This window comes from Xiphophorus hellerii, chromosome 16 (assembly GCF_003331165.1).
Source record: "Xiphophorus hellerii strain 12219 chromosome 16, Xiphophorus_hellerii-4.1, whole genome shotgun sequence".
Classification (NCBI taxonomy): domain Eukaryota; kingdom Metazoa; phylum Chordata; class Actinopteri; order Cyprinodontiformes; family Poeciliidae; genus Xiphophorus; species Xiphophorus hellerii.
The window spans coordinates 22,624,810-22,644,516 of NC_045687.1; the positions used below are offsets into that span (position 1 = coordinate 22,624,810).

The 19,707-nt window shown below is 39.3% G+C and overlaps 1 protein-coding gene across 1 annotated transcript; it reads right to left on the minus strand.

Annotated features, from left to right (window-relative positions):
- Nucleotides 1–713: 713 nt before the first annotated feature.
- On the minus strand, nucleotides 714–18,048 carry gng13b (guanine nucleotide binding protein (G protein), gamma 13b). The gene is made up of 3 exons (XM_032587598.1): nucleotides 17,591–18,048; nucleotides 6,096–6,222; nucleotides 714–5,716 (listed from the first exon to the last, which is right to left on the minus strand). Exons 2-3 carry the CDS (start codon nucleotides 6,191–6,193, stop codon nucleotides 5,611–5,613), a joined length of 204 nt encoding a protein of 67 aa, XP_032443489.1. The 5' UTR covers nucleotides 6,194–6,222; nucleotides 17,591–18,048; the 3' UTR covers nucleotides 714–5,610.
- Nucleotides 18,049–19,707: the final 1,659 nt, after the last annotated feature.

Consider the following 19,707-nt stretch of genomic DNA (forward strand, 5'->3'; position numbering starts at 1 on the left):
ACCATCATTTGAGGTGTGGGTGCGGTGGTTGCAAAAAATACTCACATCTCTTCAAGTCCAACACGTTTTGTCATGCCATAAATTCAAACTTCTGTGTATTTTATTGGGATCGTACAGGAAAGACTAACACAATTTAGTGCATAACGTCTAAATTTCTGAAAAGTGCAGCATGTATTTTTCTCTACAAATTGGCTCAGCTTGTGTCAAACTGGGTGGAGAACATCTGTCAGCATTAATTTTCAAGTCTTTTAGCCAATATTGGCTCAAAACATTTTGAGCCAATATTGATGTCTGATATTATTACTGCTGTTTTGGCCGATAACCGATATTTACTGATAACCTATATTTTTCTCCAATTTTGACACTATAAAAGCAACCACATCACCTACATTAGTTCATGACCACCATGTTCATATCGACCAGGTTCTGCTTATCAGGATACTGATATGTTGAAAAATGACTAACATCGTCCGATACCGATGTTGATGCCGATACATCGTGCATCCCTGATCTAAACCGATCTGTTGTTACCCTGATTGAACGTTTAATGCTTTTGTCCTGCTGAAAGATGAAAACAAGTCTTTAATAAATCCTGCCTCAGTTTCCAGACTTCGTTTGTCCTTGGAGGCCATCTCTGCATCAGCCGGAGGATCTCTAGTACGACAGAGGAACTTATTGCGCCAAAGGATAAAAAAACACCCAGGACAACCAGATTGTCTAAAAATCTTCTACTTTATTCAGTAAGGTAAATGTTTTTGTAAAACATTCAATAAAAAAACGGTCTATAATTTATTGCTCATTGTCATTCTTATACTAGGACTTTTTGATCTGATGCATAATTTTTCCAAAGCACTCCCACATAGAATATGTTGCTAAATATCTAGACAAGGTCTTATACAGTCGTAATGTTGTAATATTAGACATCCACATCCAAGTTCAGATCATCGAAAAACAAACCAAACACGTAAAGCTACAGAAGCAGGACGTGAAACAGACGAGGGACAGACAGAGGCAGGAGTCCTCTCATGTACGTCTTTTGTAGGGTTAGTCCAGACAATTTGGTGCTTTTCCATGTGATCCCATTAGGACTAAGCACGTTTCAGTCCTTTAAATGTTAAAGTTATTTTAAATTACAGAATTGAAGACAATAATCGGAGGGACTCAGGTGGACGGTACGAAGAAGCCCAGAAGCAAATCCAAAGTCAATGGAAGCTCTTCCATAGTAGGAACATTGTTCTAGATCTTTGCTGAGATTGGGGTTTGCGGATTCGGTTGTGTTCAAAGTAATAGCACTTCTACTCCAATCACTAGTCCAATGACTGCTTTCACTGGACTACTGATTCACAAACTTTTCCACTTTACCAATTGTTTACTAGCAGGTGTTGTATAGTAGTAGAAACTAACAGACCCAACAGCCACTCGGCTGGCTCCATGCAACAGATTCACTGAAAGCGGTCCGTTTGAACAACAGCTGCATGGAGTTCAACTACTGAGGTCATTAATTGTGTGGGGGAAAACATGGCGTCAAAGAGGCAGCGTTTATTTAAGGGTGAAGAAGCAAATATCACTGTTGAAAAAAAATTACGTGTTAAAGAGATTACAAAGGTCCATGCAAAGTTAGTCTATTTAGTTCTAGGAGTTATAGACAGTAGCTATGTTTCCGTTCAATTATCATATGAATTTTGAGTGAATGTTTTAAAATGTCGCAAAAAAGAAAATGCAAAATAGGCATTTTTCTTACTATTGGTTTGGAGCGAATCAACCAGGCTACGCAAAACGTGACTTTGTTAGATATTGACGCTACACATGGTTGTAATAAACAGGAAGTAGAGGTCGTGAACTAGCATGGACCACAAGTCCCAGAAAAATAGAGAGAGGTTTTCAGGAATGTGTTGCTGTCGGCCAAGTTGTAAACATTCTGTAATGTCACCCAGTTTCTGCGACGTTACATGATGTCTGGAGAAATAACTGCAAACGGCGACAGCAGAAACCAATGATCAGTCAAGTGAGGTGAAAGGTCGCTACATCAGAACGCATCAGCAAATGTTTTTTTGTCTTCACTTTACGGCATTGTCTCTTTTTTTTGTAAAAAAAAAAAAAAAAGATAAAAAGCGAGTGTAAAAACATTTTTGTGAAATTGAGTAAGTTATTTCAAATTTTGCTGTTTCAGTCATATAAGATATTTTCAAATGAGAATTAATAAAAAAAACATTGATAGAAACGCGGTAAGTGTCACGGTATGGAAATGTTTCTCATACTATGGTGTTGGCCCATTTATTGCATAGGGATCATTTTACAGAAAAGGAAATTCCTTGAAGTACTTAAACATTCCTTTTCTGATACTTTTCATGGAATAACAAATATAGCATTTTTTTTCCTTTATGTTTTGACATTGCTTGCATTGTGTAGGGCTGTCACTTTGAACTCAACTGGTATTTTTTAAGTTTTGCTGTTATGGTTAAGACATTTTCGGACTGTAAAACATGCTTTCACAGCCCGTGTGTAGACTAAACTTACTTAACAACTCTTGATAGCAAAAAAAAAAAAAAAGAAGAAAGTTTAGATATAATTCAAACTCAATTGGAAGTAGAGTACAACTCCCGTGAGCAGCCGCTGCAACACAAACTGAATCTGATTTAATACAGTACATAGAAGATGTGAAGCTCTGCTGTCCCAAGTCGCGTCCAGACTCCATTGTCCTTGCCAAACTTCCCTTGGTACACATTCTCACTGAGTAGCGTGCATTGGTGTGTGTGTGTGTGTGTGAGTGTATGTCGTTGCTGATCTGTTCAGCCCCCACATGTGCGCGCCCGTGTGTGATGCAGCTGCATTTGCGCTTCGCAGCCCACATGGGAGCCTCTTGTCCAGATTTGTTTCTGAAAGTATGCACACATAAACACAAGACTGCAGTCACATGCACTCACAGGCCACCTCTGAGGTCAGCAGTGATGTCGGAACCTCATGCCACATATTTACATTCTGGTTTTAAGGAAACTGTGTACAAGGCAGTCGTAGATGGTGATCTGGCAAGGTGGAGCTTTTTTTTGTAGTTGTGATTTTCTTTTATTTTTTTATTTGTGTTTTTTTATTTTTTTGAGGAGGACATAAAGAGGAAAGGTTGCGACTATATAAAAAAGCTTAAGGTTAAGGAAAGTTCTCTTCAATAAATAAATAAATAAGTTAATAAGTTAAAGGGGTCCGTCTATACATGTGAGGAGGGATGCATGTGAAAGGTTTCCTGCGTTGGTCTCCGCGGTTGTGCGTGGTCTTTAGGGGCTGTGGTTCAGGATGAGAGGGAGCAGAAACCTAAACCCGCCCCAGAGACCCAGAGTTTCACTTTGCTATGACTGCGCTTGGAGAACTGCCGACGCCATGACATTCAAGCTAAATTTCAATATGATGATTGTCCTTGAAATGAAGTTGTTTTTTATCTGAACAGGGCAGCAGTCATACATAACAGGAAGCTAGTTTCGGAAGCAGCTCGGGTGCTAGCATAGTCTGCACAAACGTCGCTAAGTATACTCACGGAGGTATTCTTCAATCAGCTGTAGTAGCCACATTCAATAGGAGAGTGTAACAACTACAGTGGTTGTTTAAGAGATTTCTTGTTGAACAGTCTCATAGGGCAAAAGTCAGATTTTTACACCACAGGACAACATTAGCTACTTGGACCTGTAGCAGCACACTTAGCAAGCAGCAGGCTACTAGCTACATTTACATTGATCGCTGTGTTGTTATATGATATTTTCATCTAAGACAAATGTTTTCATTATGCTTATGAAATAAATGTTGGGCAGCTCATTGGCCTAAATAATTGTAAAAGTGTTTAAGTGTTTTGTAGCCCCTGTACAAAGCAGTGGATTATTCACCCTCTGCCCCAGTCCAGGCAGCTACTGTATATCCAATCGTTTTGACTCCTTTTGCTCTCTTTGTGTTTCTCAGTGTGGCAGGTGAATAATTTGGTGACCATTTACTCTGTGTGCTTCAGCAAAGGGGCTACTGTTGTATTGTGAGGTGCCTAAATATAATGCTATGACAAAACTTTTTTATACAATTCGTGGGGGGTGTTTTAAAAAAAATTGTATTTCACTTGTCCAAATGTTCATTCTTTTTTTGTTGTTGTTGTTGTTGTTGTTTAAACAAGCCATACTAAATGACTTTCACGTTTATGCTACGCTAACTTTGCTAATAAGACATTTTGTTGCATTTCAGTATGCTTGGCTGTTACATTTTGTAAGGACTGGACAGCTAGTAAATTATTAAGTTAGCTTTTATACTGAAAACCCAAACTGCACCTCTATGGATATTTTTCGAAGTAGATATTTTTTTTCTTCATTTCAGCCCTAGGCGTGATGACTGCCAGATCTGTAGCATTAAGAAATCACTTAAGTAGTGCCTTTCTGGCAACATGAAGTAGGCTAGAAGATCTCAAAAAGCAAAACATAATGTTGCTAACGTCCATCAGTCTCAAAGATAACAAGAGTGTCTCAAAAACAATTAACCAAACAAATTTTACAACTCTAGTGAAAAGTTTAATTACCAATACCGTATTAATAGATGTCAGTTATTTTAAAGGACTAACATTACGCCTAATGTAGGGCTAGCATGCAGATAGCTCATGGTTTCAATTCCTAGCTTGCAATTGAATTTTATGGTGGCAGAGGGAAAACAAACTGAAGAAGATCATAAAAACCCATGATAATGGCTAATTTGTTGGTCTTGCTTGGAAAGCAATCTGCACAAAGTGGGCTACCAGTTCATCAAGAATTTTCAAAAATACTTTTTTTCCCCCCCAAACTTTAAAACGGGTCATTCAACATCTCCACTTGCATGCTCCATTCTACAGACTATTTTGTTAGCATGGATTGAACCTAAATTGAACTGTTTGCTAACAGATAACGTAACTAAGCTGTTATGATTTACAAAATCTTTCTCTGCTATTCTTAACGTCAGTATTTTATGTCAATCTATGTCAATTACACTGAAAGAGTTACTTACTCACTGTTAAACATTATTATTGGTGAACTCTCTGTTTTAGTAAGTTTTTTTTCTTTTGCTAATCTCTTACTTGGGAAATCTCTCATTTGAGTTAAAAGTAAGTAAATATGAAGATGTTTTTAATGATATTGAAAGTGTTACATTTCTTCCACCTACAGTCAGTCTGGCAGTGAGAATGTGATTCAACATTGTATTACACATCACTAACGCGTTAAAGTGGGACTTAAAAAAAAACAAGATTGCAATTGGCAGCAGAATAAATAAATAATCAAACAGTATATTCATACAAACCAGTGTAGTACAAGTAATGATTGTTGCTCTCATATCATAGTAATGCTAGATTGCCGTGGCAAGGAATAAACTTGCAGAGAAAGAGTCAGACAAGGTTTAGAGCGATGATGTGTGCGAGTGTCAGTGAGTGTTTCTGTGCCCTTGTGGTTGTGTGTGCGTGTGTCTAGGGTGAGGTGGGGGGTAACAGCTGTACTACATTCATGGTGAGGGCACATTGGGCGCTGTCCGGCCACTGCCCTCACAGTCCGGGTCGGCTTCAGGGGTCATCTGTAGGGTTACTGTTGACATGGGTGATCCTCGGAGGATGTATGCTTCTTCTCCCTAGAGGAGGATGCATTTGCCTTTCTCCACCCATGGGTTGTTCTTCATCAGCTCTGGGTTTAGAAAGGGATCCTCAGGAACGCCGTCCTCAATCCACTTGACCAAACTTTGAAGAAAGAAAGAAATGAAAAAAAATATTTTTTTATTCCCAGTATGGTATGGTGTGGAATGGTATGGTATAGTATAATATGGTATAGTATGCATGATATGGTATGGTATGATGGGATACTATGGCATATTATGGTATGGTATAATATGGTATGGTATGGTATGGAATGGTATAATATGACATGGTATGTTAAGGTATGGTATAGTATAATATGGTATGGTATGATGGTATACTATGGCATATTATGGTGTGGTGCAGTATGGTATAACATGATGTGGCATGATATGGTGTACAACAAGTATGAATAGTGTACGGTGCAGTCAGACCTTACAGACGTTTCTCTGTAAAGGTTTGCAGCTAAGACCTATATACTCACTCTGTGACCGTTTTGGAGGATTTCTCTCGTTTGAAGGCCAGCTGGTATTTGAGGCTCTCCACCTCCTTCTTCATCTGGGGCAGGTCCATCTCATCCATGGCTGCAGCTTGATATAGGGTTGTTCTACCTGCACATATAGAGATGAGACCAGAGTTATATTTATATAGCACACTGTTCAAACAGAAAGCCGACTCCATACATCAGTGCCCTGTGGCAAGATCACAACAAAGAACAACTGGCTTGCTGCTGAGCAGTTACAGCTGCTACCCCATAGGATGTATTTGTATCCTCTAAAAACTGGAAAGCAAAATCCATTTCTCTTAGTAATCTTGTTAAAATGTTCATTTCTTTTTCAGAGGTAGATACACTTTTAATTTCTTTCCATCAGGGTTAATCATGGTAAAGTAGATTAGTAGAAGACATAGAGAGAGAAACTGGAAAACATTTGGATTTTCCTGCCAGAAAGAAGAAAAAGAACAGCATGTACTTTTGCACCGTCCCAATTCCCATGCAAGTCTATGTGTGACCGAACCTTCCTCTCACCTTTACATCCACGGAGACTGGAGAGATTACTGAGGCAAGAAAAACGTGTGAAAGGCAAACAGAACATCCGGTGGCGAGATTTGCTTCTTTAAGAGACAATTTTTTCTTTCACATTTTGATGTCAGTAAAGTATAACTGACTGCAGTCATGAAGTCAGCATACAAACAATGACATGTAGGCCAATAATTGATTGAAATTGTTGTCTACTTTTCAACTCAAGTTACTAGTAAAGAGATATGGTGCGTAGTGCAGCACGGCGTGGTATAGTATGGTACAGAGTGACACTGAATGATGTTGAATAATGTCTCTTTTGATAACTTAAATCAATTGACATAATTTAAAAACAGAATTTTGTATTGCCTCAGGTTACTTATGTCAGGTATTATATTTGCTTAACGATCTGAAAGATTTCAATGTGACAAAAGAAAAAATCGAAAATCAAATACATTTCTTAAGACAGCAAATACTTTCCCACTGCAGTGTATACCAAGGTTTCAAAAAGTAAAGATTTCCAAACCATTATAGCGTTTTGTAGGGCTGAGTGACGTGGCAAAAAAAAAAAAAAAAAAAGCAATATAAGCATTTCATATCAGTTGATATTGATAACAATTGAAACATAAATACGTGGAATTTTTTCTGCTCAGTGACAAAAAGCCCTTTATTGCTTAGCTACATATAAACAATGAAATGAAACTCTGTCAGCCCCGAGATAGTGAGATGCTTCTTAAAGAGACAGGGGCCAATTTCAAGGCGCTAAACTGCGAAGACAAATTTCTTTTGTTATTTTTGATATGTGCTGGATTTTTATAACAACTGAAGGGAACATAGTTACTCTACTGTGCTATAAAATGACGCTGTGTGTAAAAGAAAATATATAATATCTCCGTTTTAAGATTATAACATACATGGATCTGAACATTAAAAACCAAATATGAGCAGCATGCTAGAAAACTCCAGACTGCCAAACATGGCTGTGGTTATCGCCTCGCTATAATCTGGCCTTCATCCTCTTCCTGCTGGGTTTTTTTCTGACTTCTGTTCTCACTCCACACCCACATTCTGTAGCCATTAAACCGTCCCAGTGACACTGTGCCCCTCTCGTCTTTCTCCTTCTACTTGTGTAACAATATGCGCATCCATATCTGTGTGAGCTTCAGATGATGGGGGATCTCATATGCACTAAAAGCTGAGATGCTTCAACACAGAAAAAAGAAAGACTTTTTAGGCCTTGTCCTTTATGCAAGTGAGGATTTAGTGAATGCAGAGGCAGAACATTTGAATTTACTCTCTATTTCACCGAATGGGAAGTGTGATTAAAAATAACTTTCATAGTTAATATTTTTCATCTTTACATTCATTGTTTTTATCATTCATTTGAGTCCATGTTAAAGCGGAGGTAGAACTCTGGTAAAGACAAAACCAACAAAAAGTGTGGAGGATAAATGTCCTGCTGCCCGCTTGGCTCCTCCCACACAAAACCCCCGGCATATGCAAAACCTAAAAACAGAACGTCTCCAGTGGGACTCAAACCCCAAACCTCCGAGTGGGAGTCAAGTGCTGAACACCTTCAGCAGCCACGTCCTACCTCTTCCAACAAATTCCCTCTTAATACGGACCGAAATGAACTACAAAACCCAATAAAATAAATATGATAAGAAAATATAAACTTCCTTCCAGTGATAGAAAATCAGCATGACTGGTTTTACAAACATGTGGTTTCAACACTGCTCCATTTTTTCATCTTAAACTTGGGGTGGGCGTTATGGACTTTAACGTTTTGTCACGATATTTCCTAGTAGTATTGTGATGACGATAAAAATGATTATAAGAACTATTTATCACATCTTTTTAGGTAACTGTGTGGATGGCACAGCAATCATAAACACAAATAAAGAACGTGTAGTTTGTAATACTTTTCTTCTGGACACCAGCCATATAAGGAAGTGATCTTTGTATCAAATGTATTTATATTTATTGATACTCTTATTGAATAAAGTGTGAAGAAAATAGTAAAAGCAGCAATCCTGACAATAAGGACAGTTTAAAAAAAAGAAAACATCATCAATTAGTATTCATCATAACAACAATAAATCAATATTGAAATTGTTTTGAACGTCTCTCAGTTTAGGCCTCTAGTCTGGTTCTATGCCAAATAAAAACATAAAGCGTTATCAGGTAAGATATTACCGGCTTACATTTTTTTTGGCAGACCCTCACTTCTAAAACGCTGAGCCATAACCTGAAGGATGATAAAGTGCAGACTGCTTTGCATATTTACAAATGTGCTGAGTGCTTTTTTTTCTTCTACAAATCCATGGATTTTCTCCCATTATTCTCATTTTCACTTGCTCTACATAAAAACTTTTATTGTCACTGCCAACTGCTGGAAAAAGCCCAGAGCTATACCTGTGACTCCTCTTCTATAAAACGAAAGAGCGACTACTTATTACCTAAAAGAGAATGGTGAGCCCTTTTTTTTTTGCACATTGTTGTAAAATCCAATTAAAGAGGGAAAAAGATGCGGTTTCAACAGACGCTGGAGCGCGAGTAACAGAGATTAAAACAGCAGTTAATTAATAGGCCAGTCGCGTGTGTCCTTTAGGTAATAAGAGGAAAACATCAGGTGCAATATTACACCGTGATGTGTGTGTCTCCTTCTAGTGTTAGGCAGACGGGGAGGTAGAGTGATGGCCACTTCCTGCCTTAGATCAGATTTCAGCTGCATCCTCTGGAGACGGCAGCAGGACTGGATGTTTTCTTTTGTCTGACTCCATCGATCATTTTCTCTTTCATGCCTCTGTTAGCACTCTACCTCCTATTTCCTTACTCGCAAATGCTTATTAGCCATACATGTATCTGAAGAGCGCTCTTTTTCTATTTCCTGCTACATTTCTAGCTGCGTTGCAGGTTGCCCGAGTGTTCCTGTCACTGAAATCACAGTAGATTCTGAGGCTAGGTTTACGCGAGGCCGCTGCCTGGAAACCTCCTGTAGCTTCAGATGCTGACTAGGAAAAAGTTCCACGTTCAGATGGCGGCGCTTAGACACCTAGGATGAGTTGTCTTGTCAGGCCACTAGAGGGCACTGTGATTTTAGCATATCATTGAATTCACATGCGCTTGTGACCCTGAGCGTCCACCTCAGCAGCATTTGTTACATTTTCAGCTGTTGCGGTTCATTTTCACACTGCACTGTGTCAAACGAACTAAACCCTTTGAAAAGCTTTTCAGCCACTCGCTTTGTGGTGGCGCTGCACCAAGAATCACGAAAGGAAACAAACAACAGAAAGACCTCTGAAGAAGACAGTGAGCGCAACTTCCCTCTTCACAAAATGTGAATAAAAATGGAGTAGTGTCCAATTTTAGCAGTTGTAGGATTTCTAGTTTGTCTTTGGCAAAAGACCACAAGCCATTTCTCCTGCTAGCGCTAAACTCACGCGCTTGTTTTATTGTATTTCCCCAGAATGCCGTGCACCACAGTCCACTTCCTGCTTTCGGAGAGTTCTCCAGTCCGCCTGGTGTTAACATATGTTTTTGAACCGCACTAGATAGAGTTCAAATAAGCCGAGCGAGATCTAGGTTTTTATGCGGTCCAGATGTTTGCTTCTTTGGTCTGCATCGATTATACATCCAAACAGACCGGACTTTCTAGGAATTGAAAATGCAAGAAAATGTAACTAAGTAATAAAAATGGAAAATAACAAGTTGGACATCAGAGATGCTTAAATATTACAAAGTTAATGTGTTGGTGTGTTTGAATTTTTGATCACTACACAAGAACATGAAATTCTAAAGATGTCGTATCTAAACAGTGTTGTCTCTTTCATTCTCATCCACCTGTATATAATATAATCCTCCCTTTGCTTTTCTATTGTCCTTTCTCCCTTGCCGTCTCAGATTACTTGCCGAGTTACTGAGTACCCGGCCATGTAAATTTGCCTATATTCATGTTCTGACCTATCGTAAACACAACACAATGTTAATAAAGGAAAGATTGCCGTTGGGCCATTGGTTTAGTGTCGTCATACGCCGTAAAGCTGAAGACCAAATAATTAGTCAATTCAGCTTTCCTTTCAGCTGCAGACTCACTTTGTACCTTTCACTGCGCTCAGATTTCCGATGTCCGTCTGTCTCCTGCTGTCTTCTACAAATGCCCTCTCGCTAAGTGCTCTCTGTGCATTTACACACATTTGAAGCAGTTAATCCATTACTCTCTGCATTAGTAGCCTCTCCACCTTTTCTTTCAGTGAGATCCAGCCAGCAGCTTGTAATGATCACCGTTACTGGCGACTTCATAAAGTCAGTGTAAGATTTGTTTAAAGGCGTCTTTGTGGAACGCCCGAAAGTTTTCAGTTGTGGGGTTTAAAAAGATGATCAATAATAGGAAATACCCGAATCTTATCAGCAAACTGTCCTCTTCAAAGGTTTTCCAACTGTGCTGAAGTTAAACGCCTGCGATGCCATCTAGGAATATCCAGTCCAATACTAATACACTTCAAAATCTTTGCTTTATTTTCCCAGATGAAGAAAGGATTGGAGGCGTCCGAAGAATCGACCGATAACCGGAATTGGACGACGGTATGTTTGTTACCTGCAGGCCAGAAATGAAAGAATCTCAGAAAGTGTTTGGTTACTGGTTGATAGTTGGTATTTTTCCAAATAATTTGCTCCATTTAGGATTATTCATCTCTCAGAGACAAAAACTGCTTTGACATCCTGGTGAGAAGATGTCAGCTCCAATACTCACCTATTCACGGATTTCTTCTGGAACATAACTACAAATTTTGGAAGAAAATCTGTCTGCCATTTACAAAGCAAATCCAGGATCGAAATAAATTTTCCTTCTCACTGACTGGCTGCACCTCCAATAGCAGAGACAATAAAGGCTACAGATATTATTTTCTGAGGTAGTGCTAAGGTACTTTCTACAATATTTGGTGTCTGAACTATTGAAACAGCCAGTTATTAGTTTTCTTAGATGGGATCTCAATTATTCGTGGATTTTAGCTATCATCATTGCGTTCCCCATCACCTCTGAATACCATGGGGTCCACTGTATTTTTTTCTTTTTTGGTTAATTTTCTATTCTTCTCTTCTTAGTCAATAGCATACAAACCAAGCCGTTATAGCGCTTCCATGAGACTGTAGTGTTGAATATATAAATTGTGCTCAAAACTGCGAATGTGTTCTCAGTGGCTTCCATTACAAACATGCGCTAAACTTTGTCGATGTTTTGTTACTGTCGAAAAAAACTCAATTTCGTAATTGCGGCGTTTCCATTAAAGTAGCGACGCAATTAAAATCACGCTTGAATAAGTTTGTTCATGTGACGAGTCATTAAAAAACATGCCGCGCCATTGTCCTCCTACCACTTCCTGTCATCTTCTTCGTCTTTTCTGCCAGTAGTAACATTTGGTTGTTGATCACATTTCGATCAACAACTGCCACAAAAACCTCCTCATCTTAGTGGAAAAACCTTTCATTGAAAAAATTAAGAGTTTTTGGGAAATTGGCGAGTTTTCATTGCGCAATTTTATGGTCAGTGGAAACGCAGCTAGTGATGCAATGGTGTAGCGCAAAACGTATAATCTGGCGGTGGAAATTTAGACCTGTTCTTTAATAGAGCCAAGAAGGAACAGGTAGTGTAACTGCTGCGGTGGAAAACCTGTTTCCTCTTGCTGGACTAGTTATAACCACACTTCTTCAAAGTGGTCCTCTGGCACCAACCTCAATTGTGCCAATGGTCTGACACATTCAATGCAATCTATAAGCCTAGCTTGTGTAAAAATGTGAATCATCTCATGTCAGACCATTGGTAAACGCAGCAGTGATCTAGCACCCACTCCTGCTCTTTGATGGCAGTTTTGTATATGAGAGGCTTATGAGTCTAGCATCCAGTTGAAAGCGAAGAGAACTGGGAAGGTCGCCAGGAGGAGGTCGATTTTATATGTGTATTAGAAAAGCGCCTTTTTGTTAAGGCCCCACAAAGGCGCGTACACACAAGTCACAGAAATAAGATGGATGATTGGAGGATGAAGTGATGTATGTGTCAAAGAACAGATGGAGTTCACCAAAGAGCATCACTCAAAAAGTCTTTCTGATAATCGGATGTAGAAAATGTGGCTTAGCCTACGGAGATGGATGGATAATAACAAAATGGCGTTCTGCACAGAGTATTAACATGAAAGATACATCAACCCACATTTTGACAGAAGCCATGGATACTATTCACAACATGATATTGCAGTTATTTTCCCCAATTTAACAATTAAGCTGAAAATCTTCACAATCCAATCACCTGAGAATTTATCCAGGCACACTTACTGCACAGCTTAAAATTCTTTTAAAATATATAGAATATTTGGGGAAAATTCGATTGCACAGGGTTCCTTAGGCCTTCAACATTTACTAGGCAGAGAGGCGTAAAGGAGATAAATAATGTCATCCCTAAGGGAGGTCCAGACTTCATGAACATGAGACAAAAACATCATACAAGAAGGTTTAAAAACAATACGTAAGTAGTTTGCTAATTGGTGCAATGCTACTAAATATTGGACTGCGGTGTGAAATTTTACACCTGTGAATCAATCAGAACAAAATAAGTACTATAAATATGAGCCTGTGGGCAAGATCTCAGCAGTCACAGAAACCAAGTGAATACCTGAAGTGCAACTTTAACTTGGACTTTTCATTAGTTAGTTACATTTTCTTTAATAAACCTCCTTTCTTTGGCCTCTTAGACCTGCTTTTTGATCGGTTTAAGTGTGGTATAGCTTGTGTCTGTATTAGCGCATGTGTAGCTTTAAAAAGAATAATCTGAGTTTGGGTGTCAGATAGGAGGGCACAGTGCAGTGCTTGTTTTGGGGGTGATACGTAGGTCAGATAGTAATTTGGGTCAGAGCATCCAGAGATTAACCTTTACTCCCCTCTACTCTCCCATCTTTCCAGCACTCCCTTTTACTGTATGTGTGCAGGCGTGCGGGGGTGTGTGTGTGTGCGTGAAGGGGTGGGTGTGTGGGGATATGTGTGTTGCCAGGGCTTAACATGTTCTCTGCGGATGAGCCGGGGAACCAAAAGTGGAAGAACCAGAAAAACGCTGAGTCTGAGTGAAGAAGGGAAGATAAAATAAAGAATAAGGAACAATAATAAGATGTAAGAGACACAAGACTGGATCAGAGTGAGCAGATATTCTTGCTTCTATAGCTACTGCATTGTAAATAGAGGCTAAAAATAGAAAGGAAGAGACAGAGCTCTTCTGACCAGCGGAGAGTGAAAACGGAGAAGGAAAGACGATGTTTCTCTTCACTAAACTGGCAAGGAGATGATTTGGAGGGCTAAGACTTCTTGACGCTTAGAAACGGTGTGTGAGCTTTTAAAGCCAGCTCACCTATTCAGCTCTTCGGTGAGAACCGAGCGCCTGAAAAGCAAAACAGATGATATCACACCAGTCTGCATTCAGACATATCCAGTCAATAGAGTCTAATCGATATGGAATTAGCCTGGATGGATGAATTATGTGTGCATGCTAGGTCCCAGTACACACGCAGGGGATAGCAGACTAAGAGTCTGTCAATGTGGCTAGCTAAGAAAAAATCAATCAAATGAACACGAATGTGAGATAGTGATGATGACAAAAAACAGTAGCAAAAAGACAAACCATGTTAAAACGTAGAACAACCACATCTTAAGTAGAAAGAACCAACGACAGACGTAATACAACAGGCACAACAAAAGAGGTTCAGTAAAACTAAACAAACTTGTGAAGATGCTAGCTAAATAAAAAGTGCTATAAAACAACACCAACAACGACAAAATAATTCACAAAAAATATTACCTGCTACTAATACTACTATTAAAAGATCCTGCCTGCAATGTAACAAAACCTTCATGAGAACCCTGAATGTCTACAAGGTAACTAAACATTTTCAGAAGAACCTGAAACCCCTGCTAAATAACAAAGCATCTACCAAAGGACCCTAAATGCCTACGGTGTAATAAAACTTTCATAAGGACATTAAATGCTTATGGTGTAACAAAACAACTTCAAAATAGACCCTGTACACCTTCAATGTAGTAATAAAGTGAAACAAGAATCAGATTTTTTTTTTAAGTGTGAGAAGACTACAACAAAGAAACAAAATTACAACTTCAAATTGAACCCCAAAAAGTACAATGTTACAAAACTATTTAAAAAATGGAAATGTTAGCAAACGGTGACAAAACAAGCATAAAGTGCTCAAAAATTGGCTCTTTATTTATTTCAACCCTTGTTTGTCACTTAGCAACGGAGTTTTTCTGGTAAGAAATGGATCCATCTGCCAAAGGATGTTTAGCACCAACCATGTTCATGTCCCCATTGACATTTTGTACACTTTGATAGCTGATGACTCAAAGTCATTTTCTGTACACACAGTCTATAAATAAATGTCAAGTCTGATATATTTATGGTTTGTATCATTAATAAATAGTCATAGTATAAGTTAAGAACTGCCATAAAACAGAAGGTTTGTTGGAGCAGGAATTTAAGTTTTTATCAAGCTTTAGCTAGTTTTGTGACAGAGCTAATGCTACAGTCAAATTTAGCTAAAATTAGCATTAGCTTAAATATGCTGTGCTTCATAAACTTAATGAAGTTGTTGTCAATGAACAACACATTTTAACTGTGTTTTTTTAAAAATAATATTGACAGAGGTATAACAAGATGTGGTTGTAGGAGATCTCGCGATAGCAAACCTCACAGTTGTTCTCGTTGAGGTGACCGCTGTCTGGTGAGCACTAGCTAGTTGTGCTCAGGATGGCTTCGCCTGCTAACGTTTTAGCAGGTGTTTTAGTAGGAGTTACACTAGCAACAAGGAACTACTCTTTAGACTTTTGTTTGGCATCATTGTAAGTTTCCAATAGAGACGATAAAATGGCAATGGAGAGACAGACAAGACACGATCAAAATGTAAGCACTGCAAGTTGCTCAGATGCTGAAAGAAGCAGAAAGCATCACTAGGGGTACATTGAGATACATCACAATCACAGCGCACCCTATAATAGCAACAGGGATATGGTAAATGTTGCACTGCAGTATATAAAAAGTTGAGGCGCTGTCTTAAGGTTTGAAGAAATCTTAAAAAATCAGAAGAAGAAAGTCATCCTGTATTGTCTCGTGACGATCTCGTGTATCGTCTTGTGCGTTTTAGGCATTGAACAACTCTACTTGTTAGGTTTAAAAAGTTCTCAAATTTATTTTGCGAGGCTTTAAAGAACAACCATTTCAGTACAGTTTTATGACTTGACCACAAACAAATTGTGTCTTGGTCTTTTTTTTTTTTAACAAGAAAGTTAAAACAGACAACTTAGTTTAATAAAAATGTTTGTTAGTCTTGACTTTTATCCCCAAAGCAGAGAAAAAAAAGCAGCTTTGGGGATAAAGACGTGTTTCACCTTTGACACGCAGATCTTTTTTGTAAGCATGATTTTAACCAATACCAGCAGCATTTCTGCCACAGCGACTACACCTTACTTCTCCAGAGTCACACACGGAAAGGCGGCAAAATTCAAAGGAATTTTATTGATTGTCTCACTTCGAGCAGGCATCAGGAGAGAGAGCTGCGGCTGGGGTTTAGCGTCTCTTTTCTAGCCATTAAATTATGAAGACACCTACAGCAGTTGCACTGTAAAACTGAACTAGTTACGTTTAAGTCAAATACCATTTTTTGCATTCGCAGACATATAAAAAAGCCTGAGAGGCGTTTCCCAAAGGCCCATTAAACACACTGAAAAAAGACAACTGGCAATCCAACTTTAAAAAAAGTACTTAATTTGTTACAAGTAATCAAATTACATTCATCAAGTAAATATGTTACGTATTAAATTTATTAAGTTAAACAAGCGTAAATAAATTTGACAATTTCCCTTTAGTTGGAGCGCCTTCCTCTTTTTTTCAGTGCACACACACACGCGCACACACACACAGGTACTTCCTTGTTTCTTAAAAATTTGTTGATGATCCACAAGGTTTGCATTTTTTTTCAAATTTGGACCACAGAATAAATACAATACAAACTCCTTAAATATTACACTTAATGGAGGATTTACTCAACAAACAAAACAACTAGTTGAAATCTTTTACAGTTAAAGTAAACAGAAAATATTAGCTATTTGTGAATGATATCATATTTAGGGAGATGGTTCTGGATTTAGTCATATACATTATTTCATTGTTTAGTGGATTGTTGCAATGTATTGTACTTCAATTTGATTATTCCAATAGAAAGTAATATTTAGCTTTTTGATTGTTGGTTCTAAAGTCGTTATAACCTAGAACAAGATTTGAGTCATTTAAAGAATTCGAGCAAATTATGTTAGAAAAAAAAAACGTCATTTGTTGAGGAGGTAGATTTAGGAGTCTCTTTCGTAACTTCTTAGAAAAACCGGCTAAAATCAAATTCAATCAAATCTGAACAAATCATTACACAAAGGGTTAAATTCTAACCATTTGTTTTATAAGTGCATCCTGCACATTTTCTGATCACATCTGTGAGTTTTTTCCTCACAATTCAGGCCAAAGAGAAAGACGAGGAAGAGGATGGAAGGGAAGGAAGAACGGAAGATGAATGTAAGTTTTATGTAACCGCCGTGGCTTCCACAGGGCCCACAGACAAGGTGAGTGGAGGAGCTGAAACTGGGCAGGACAGGAAATAGAAGGGAAAAAAAATATCCACCAATAATTCACTTTAAAAAAAAAGTAACTATCGCGCCTAAATGATCCCAAATCCTGCGCAGAGTTTGCGTCGGTTTGCTTTCAGACAAACATGGAAATCAAACTGAATTCCAATATTACATTTCACGCAAAAAAAAAAAAAAAAAAAAAAAATCCCCGCCGCAGGAATAAGGAATAAAAAAACCCGCCGGAGCTGAACGGTGAAGGGATGATGCGGGTAAACGGAGCTGGTCGCATCTCTTACCTCACTGATGCGCCGGCGGCGGCTGTTGCTCCTTTCCAAGTCCGGGGATGCAGGTGAACACTGCAGCACCCACACACACACCCACACACACACACACCAACACACACAAACACACCGTCGCTTTAAATTTCCCGTGCAGCACCGCGTCTTAATTGATCCGCTGAGAGAAAGACAATGGTAGACAAAAAAAAAAGGAGAAAAATCCGCAGGATTTCCGGAGTGAAACAGATGATGAGCAGTGTGTCAGTGTCTGGAGGAGGCTGAAGCCGGAGCTGGACCGTTTTTTTTATTTGTAGGTTCCTGTTGATGCTGGGGTGGGTGGGCGTGTGTGTGTGTGTGTGTGAGTGTAGGGGGAGGAAGTTAAAGAAGTAGTGCGCCTCGGTGCTCGCTCGGATGTGCAATCTCCGGCTCTCTACCGGGATCCTCCTATATGAGAGAGTCCGTGTGTGTGTGCGTGTGTGTTGAGAGAGGAAGAGAAAGCGAGAGAGAGAGAGAGGGGGGGGGGAGAGAAGGTGGAGGAAGAGGAAGGAGGAGGAGAGATACTGGGAGTGTGCATGTGTGGTCCCCGAGGATGCGCGTGGAGAGTGGACCGGCTTCACCAATTTAAAGGACGGACAGACCTCAAACTGTCTGAACTCTGCGCTGGGCAGAGATTTTTTTTTTTTTTTGCTACACTCTTAGTTTCTGCCTAATATGGACACCGGCACCATTAGGTTTCCACTGAATGAAGTCTTGAAAGCAACACACAGTGAAACTCGTCGCTACCAGTTTTGTGCCTAAAGATCTTTTTTTTTTTTTTTTGCAAAATAGCCTAAGGGTGCATTCACACCAGTGTTGTTTAGTCCGTTTTAATGACCATCAGCTCGTTTGGACAGGTGTGAATGAGCAATTATCCTCTGATGCGGACCAAAAACAGCTAACGAACTCTGGTCCACCTATAAACATATCTCAGTTCCATTAAGCTGGTCTGTGCTGTGGTTTAAATGCAAATACGAATGCAAAGTGTACCGGAAGCTTCTCCAAAATGTAGGAAGCGGACTACAGCAGGGCATTCTGGGTAAATAAAAACAAACGTGCGTGTCTAGCTAGCGGCCAAAAATGGCTCGAGGATTCCTATAACCGTCTATTTCCGTTTGCACTTTGTGAAGAAGGACGTTGCGCTCAGTGTCTTCTTCAGAGGTTTTTGTATTGTTCCCTTCAGTGGCTCCTGGTGCAGCAGCGCCACCACAGGCGAGGCAGGTGAACAGGTTTTTCAAAAGGTTTGAGTTCATTTGACGCAGTGCAGTGTGAAATAGCACTGCGGCAGCTGGAAATGTAACAAAGTTACAACCGAGTCGAGTCTTCCTGATCATCATGTACGGAAACACCTGATGACCTCAGGTTGACTCCAGAATAACTTGGGTCTCATGACCCCAAAGAACCCCAAATCATCAGACTTCATCAAAATTCTTTATAGTTGAAGTTTTTGTGCTGATGTTTTGGTTGGTTTTGGCTTCATGTGGTACATTTCAGAGATGTTGAGTTAGATTTCCCTTTTAAAGCAACTTAGGCTCATAATTATAGGAGTGCAAGGCGAACATGCAAATGTTTCATGGAAACCAACAAAAGTATGTGGAAATTTTTGATATGACCATCCAGGAATTTACCTTAATGTAATAATCTGAGTTACTGGGATTGTAAAATCTATGTCTGCAGAAATGTAGACATAGATTCTGTCTTTATACATTGAATAAGGACTGTGCAGAGACTTTCTGTTGCTTACCTTCTACCTCCTCTTGTTGGAAATCAGTGGGACCAAAAGAGAAAAAAAGAAACTCTACAAGCTATTTCGAGGCTTTTGTAGCTCAGTGACGCAGCCAATTTCCAGATATTTCGCACCTTCTGTGAAAGTGCCTGACCACTACTGTTCCCAGAAGCAAGCACGCTGAGCACAATACAGTAAATCATCCGATATGGATGGATTTTGTTGCGAGCGACTCTGGGCTTAGGCTTGTGTGTGCGTGTTTGTGTGTGTTTCTCACCTTGTAAGGCCAATTTTTCCAACAAATACTTACGTTGTGAGGACCTGCGGCACCTTACGGGCCTCAAAGCCCAAGGCCATAAGAAGAAGTGCTGTT